Below are 6,047 nucleotides of genomic sequence, written 5' to 3'. Positions count from 1 at the left end.
GTCTTAAAGTTATTTCAGCCTCATCTTCAATCAAATATTTACATTATCTCCAAAATCCAACTGGGATATTTCAATCGATTCCAACACGACAAATGATTGATTATTGATCAGTGTGTTCTGTGCCTTAAAAAAAAACCCTTTGCAAATGAATCAGCTCTTCTTCGTGCTTTGGCAGCGGCTGTGAATGAGGAAATGAATCAGCTGGCTCAGGTACAGCAGGAAGGGAGGAGATAGAGGGACACTCAGAGTTTGAAGAAAATCTGACAGCGAGCAGGATTAGTTCACGGGGTCTGTTACCCCGGTAACTAACTGTGAGTTGACGTTTACTCTCAGTCTGGAGCAGAAAACCCGAACTTGGCCTCAACCCTGGATTATCAAACAGAGCTGATCGCTAAACCCGCTCCCGGAAGAAGACCTAGCGGTCCATCGGCTGTGAACAGGTAGGAAAGGTAGGAGCTGCCAGTTATTATAAACTGCGATTTACTGACAATAAATACTCAAATATCTTCAGGGTACCTGTGGCAACCAAGACATTGGAGATTTAAAAATGATGGTAATGTGTGCATTTTAACTCAAATTATTATTTAAATTATTTTTTATTGCCTGAACATTTTGAGAATACACTTCTTAAACTTCAGTAAATAACAAAATATAATTAAAATAACACATAGGTCATGTATTCAGTGGTGTTGTTTGTCTGGCCAACTTGAAATCAGATTATGCTGAAGTTAAATAGTTCATTTTTAAAATGAGCTCAATGATGAAAGTCATTTGCTGCAGTCTGCAGAACAGGAGTGTCTGGATGCACCTGATAAACAACAATGTTTGACTTCCTAGATAAGAAGATGTCATTTAGAAAAATGTTGGCCTGTCGCCTGAGTCATGATTACGATCGACAGTGGAATCTTAGTGCAACAAAAGGTCAGATCAACTTTAAAATACTGATGATCCTCGGACGTTTACATAAAAAAAGACTTTTTGAGCACTTTTTCAGATACTGATCGTTACACGTCCTTGTCTCTCTTCGCCTACATCATTAAACTAGTGCATTTTTGCTGTTTAAAGTATCATAGTTACACCTCATGATATTTAACCCTGAAACCCTTGGTTACCCTAACCCTTGGTGTGACAGAGGAGGATATTGGGATAGGGTGCGATGTTGGCAGATGTGGTGACTCTGAAAAGGACCAGCCAAAAGAAGAAGATGATGAATGCATAACTATCTTCACTGAATTAAAACAACAACAGCAACAAAGTCAGCTAATTGTGAGGGGGTCATGGGGAACTTTCTCAGATTTGACTGCTTTTGTATCAAATTAACATGGTTATCATATTGTCTGAGGTGTTCTGTTGCCACGGTTACCCCACCAAGGAGGCAGAGGCCAGAGGTGCAGGGCAGAGAGCGGGGAATCGTCTCCAAAGTGAAAAGCCCTTCAAACACCTCTGTGCTGCACTCGGCGATGAAAATTTTAAAAAAGGACAAACTTACTTTAATGGTAAAGGCAGCACACACACTTAACCAGTGATGTGTGTGTCCCAAGGTGCATGAACTTACCATGATTTAAGGCGTCAGTGAGCATCATCACATGCTCTGCTCACCTCAGAATCGCCTTGTCGCTGGGAACCATCAAACAATCAGAGCATAGTTGTGGTAGACTTAGGAGAGATAAGTTCTAGGAGTCCAATATCAATATTTATATTATATTTCTAAATACTTTCAAGTTGTGCCAAATTGGGAGACGTCTCAAGAAAATATGACACACTAATCTGAATCTCTTTCTGGATCCGCAAAATCAATTCGTGCCTGATGTGGAAGGAGAAAAAAGAAAGAAAGAAGATACGTAGCCTCTTAAACATGAAGCAATAATGTGTTTGGTCTAAACTGAATATATACCAATCAAGTACATTTGACCAGATTCATTTACATTTAAGATTTTACTCTGTAATTAAAAGTAATCAAATTAGTTAAAATCAGCATTTTTAGCATAAATATTTTCTTGGGTGTTGGTGGTCTGCAGTCTGGTCTTGTTCTGTTTGTACTGACATCAGTTCCAAATTTACAGTGACAACTTTTATTGTTTGTTACTGTAACCATAACTGTTACAGTATCATACATATAATAAGTCTATTTAAGCTCAAGTGTCTGATTAAAATCTTTCAGCTGCATACTGTAGATGACACTCCAGAGACTCCCTCTGTTCCCCTGCCTCACATTTACCGTTCATTCATTTTTTGCTTCTTCATCATCTTCCATCCTCCTCCTCAGATGTCCACTATAAAGTGCGTGATGTTGGGTGACCTTGAAGTGGGAAAAACCTGCCTGTTCATGTCCTACACGGTCAACAAGTTTCCCTCTGAATACGTGCCCACGGTGAGGTGAAAGTCTGCAGACATGCAGCAGCATTCATTTCACTTTATTCCTTGTAACACAGTGTGCAGCTCTTGTGCTGTTCCAGGGTTTTTATGCATAGAAGAACTGTCAGCGCCCCCTTTCAACACTGTAATGAAGCTATTACTATTTATGAACCCATAATATTACACAGAGGAGTGTTTTTAATGGCCCTATTTGTGTTGTGTTGTGTTGAAAAACATACAAGTTAAACACCACTTGTGATGAAAAAGATTTTTTGTGTAAGGATCCTTGGTCAAGACACTGAAGCCCAAACTGCTTTGATAAATCAGTGTGAGTGCATGGAATAAATCCAGTTTTATTATGAAGAACATCTGTAATCAAGTCCTTTTGGCGGGTTTACTTCCTTCCTGTTGTCTCTTTCTTGTTCTCATTCCTCAGCCTCTGTCTCCTCCAGGTGGTGAACACTTACTCCATGACGGTGATGATCAGAGAGGAGGAGTACACTCTGAAAATGTGCGACACTTCGGGTAAAGACAAACATTTCTGCTCTCAGTTTAATAACTAATGAAATTCTCTGTTGTATAATATCAATCTTCATAACAGCAGCAGTCACATACATATAGTCGGAGCAATATTTCCTATAACGCTCAGAGCTGATTGTGATGAGCAGTATCCCCACCGCTGACGAGACAACCCACACATTATTTCAAGATTCAAGAATTTTATTGTCATATACACCGCAAAACACAAGTGGTTACGCAGAGCAATGAAATTCTTACTTTGCAAGTTCCCATCACACAACTAAATAAACAGCTGACTCAAATAAAGAACAAACTTAACTCTGAACATAGAAAATAATACATAAAGTAAAACAAGTGCTTATGTAGGTTATGCGTGGCTGTAGTCAGAATTTGAAGTGGTGATATGTACAGAATATGCAATATTAAAATTGTTTATATTGTATGAGGTTTTATTATATTGTATATAAATGTACAAAATGCAAACTTACAGGTCGGAGATAATCATCATTTTTGTTTTCACTGTTAGAAATTCAAGTGATACAAATTAAATAAACAAACCTATAATTAGATACAAACGTTTAGACTGCATATTAGTGTTGACATAGCCTGTACATAAAAGATGGACATTCTTTATCTTCTAGTGAGACAGTCCTCAATGAACTCGTGATTTATTTACATCTCCTTGCAGATAAAATGGGGGGAAAAAACTTTTACTTTTACAAATACAGAATTGATAGTATGGGCAGGCTAATGTCCAAACTGAAATAAAATGACACTTGTGTCTTTATTTTTCCCACTGTCAAGCTGATTTTACCCATGAAATGCATTCTGCTGATACATGCTGGTGTCCCAGCTGGTGAGGCAAGCCAGCTGGAGGTGAGATAAGGACCCAGAATGTAGGCAGTGACTTAGATGTGAGTGAGCTTTATTCACAAGGAGAGCAGGATACAGCAGGAGTGGAGATGACATACACAGAAACCCTAAACTGGGAAAACTAATAAAACAGAACTGAAACCTGAAGCCACAAAGGGAGAAACTCATGGAGGAAACACAAAACGATGTGCGGGAATACGCTGTTATCGCCCCGGCTAGCTATCGAGCTGGTGGGTAACAGATGTCTCCAAAAATGTCGGAGCGCTTTTGCAAATATGTGATATCTTGATAAACCGATATTTGAAGTTTGCACAGCTACATTCTCGCCTGAAAATATCTTAAAAGTTTACTTTGTGACCCAGAAAGAGTAATAAGAGTAATTTTAAAACTTAGTAGCGGCCGCCATTGTTGGAAACTGGAATTGGCTGGGCCGCGCTATGAATTCTGGGATATGGTGGGCCACGAAGGACACACCCGACCCATACTTCAAATTCGGGAAAAAGGAGAACGCATTTGTCGGCTGCGTTTGGAGGAGTCTACGAATTTGGACGGCTTTTGTCGCATCGCTGTGACGTAATCGGCCTACAAATGCAGCCTCAGGAGGATGTTTGTGTCTGTTGTGAGGTAGGGCTGCCACGATTAGTCGACTAGTCACGATTACGTCGACTATCAAAATCGTCGACGACTAATTTAATAGTCGACGCTCGTTTGAAGCTTTGTAAGATCACAAAAGACGCAGGAATAAGTAGTAGGATTTAAGAGTGTAATAACGGACTGAAACAGAAGATGGCAGCACTGCATGTACAAGGATGCCAGCTGCCGTTAAACCCCGAAGAAGAAGAAGCTGTGTCCCAGAATTCATAGCGCGGCCCAGCTCAGTTTCCAACAATGGCGGCAGCTAGTTAGTTTTAATATTACTCTTATTATTCTTTCTGGGTCACAAAATAAACGTTTAACATATTTTCAGGCGAGAATGTAACTGTATAAACCTCAAATATCTGCTCAGTTTATCAAGACACCACATATTTTCAAAAGTGCTCCGACGTTTTCGGAGACGTCTGTTACCCACTAGCTCGATAGCGAGCCGGGGGCAAGGCTCACTAGAGAACACCAGACTCCCGGCAAATCGTTTTCAAACCCACCACCGTCTTTCGCTACTCAGGTTAAATATATATAATATATATATATTAGTATTTTATTTGTTCCTGAGTAAATCGGTTTGGCTGAGATTAAAGTTATAGTTTTTACACAGCTGAATAAACGTCAAGCAGACAACCGATTATCAGAAGTGTGAGATGCTGGAGAATATACTCCGGTGTCCTGTTATATTTTAGATAGCAAGGAGTTTATTAAACTTCACCGAAACAATCTGCAAATTTAATTAAAATTTAATAAACTATCATCTTGTCTTTATTTTTAGTTAGTACATACCTTACACTTAAAGCTGTAAGCTAATGATAGTTATATAAGAGCAGATGCTGCTGGTGCAATAAGCTGTACGTTTTACCTCCAATGGATGATGATCTATTTAGTCGACTAATCGCAAAAATAATCGGTGACTAGTCGACTATCAAAATAATCGTTTGTGGCAGCCCTATTGTGAGGTTGGACATTTTAGCATGTAGAATCTACTTGGGAGGTATTTTTCAGCCTTCATTTGTTCGCACTATTTTTTGCTACTCAGACTCGTTTTGTGTCTCCCCCTGCAGGCCATGATGATTATGACAGACTGCGACCCCTCAGCTACGCCGACACTGACATCTTCCTCGTCTGTTTCTCTGTCGTATCACCCTCAACAGTTTATAGCATCAGAGAGAAGGTCTGTTTGGTTCACTTTTATTTTAATTGTTTCCAGAATAATAAGCAAACCACCTAAATGTTTAAATCGGTTCAAAGAATGTACAAAAAATTAATCCACTAGTTTTAAATTCCAAATTTGAAAAACGCAAAAAATGAGTTTTGATTGTGATCCTGTTGTGTTAGTCCCCCAAATGATTCTAATCAGCTTCAGGTTCCAACACAAAGCAGAGAATACCAGGAGCTGCTACATGTACTTGACCAGGTTATTGTTCATCTGCTTACCTGAAGCAGAACCTGCAGTTGCACACAGCACGTGATCCTGCTGGCCATCAGGAAAACCAGAAATATGACAAACAGGTGGCAACTCACAGGTGGTCATCCTCCCACACTGTTGACACATGACGTCCCTGTTCAGCCATTATTGCTAAAGCTTGGCTGCTTTTCACTGCACCTCACATCTCTGTCAGTGTGCAGCTGCAGCTCACCACTGCTATCAAGCC

General features: G+C 39.7%; 1 protein-coding gene across 3 annotated transcripts in view; it reads left to right on the top strand.

Annotated features, from left to right (window-relative positions):
* The first annotated feature begins 1,926 nt into the window (after positions 1 to 1,926).
* LOC146363506 (cell division control protein 42 homolog) overlaps positions 1,927 to 6,047 on the top strand; it is a 19,135-nt gene continuing 15,014 nt past the window's right edge. For all 3 annotated transcript variants that reach the window (XM_084920226.1, XM_084920225.1, XM_084920224.1), the window contains exons 1-3: positions 1,927 to 2,371; positions 2,808 to 2,880; positions 5,457 to 5,566. In XM_084920226.1, the coding sequence (XP_084776352.1) occupies positions 2,267 to 2,371; positions 2,808 to 2,880; positions 5,457 to 5,566 (288 nt within the window). In that variant the 5' untranslated portion in view covers positions 1,927 to 2,266. The remainder of the gene's footprint in view (positions 2,372 to 2,807; positions 2,881 to 5,456; positions 5,567 to 6,047) is intronic.

The sequence above is a fragment of the Perissodus microlepis genome, chromosome 22 (genome assembly GCF_051167445.1).
Source record: "Perissodus microlepis isolate ML-2025 ecotype Zambia chromosome 22, ASM5116744v1, whole genome shotgun sequence".
NCBI classification, from domain to species: Eukaryota; Metazoa; Chordata; class Actinopteri; order Cichliformes; family Cichlidae; genus Perissodus; species Perissodus microlepis.
Note: the sequence above shows the minus strand (reverse complement) of the source record. Positions and strands in the feature narration are given on the sequence as shown.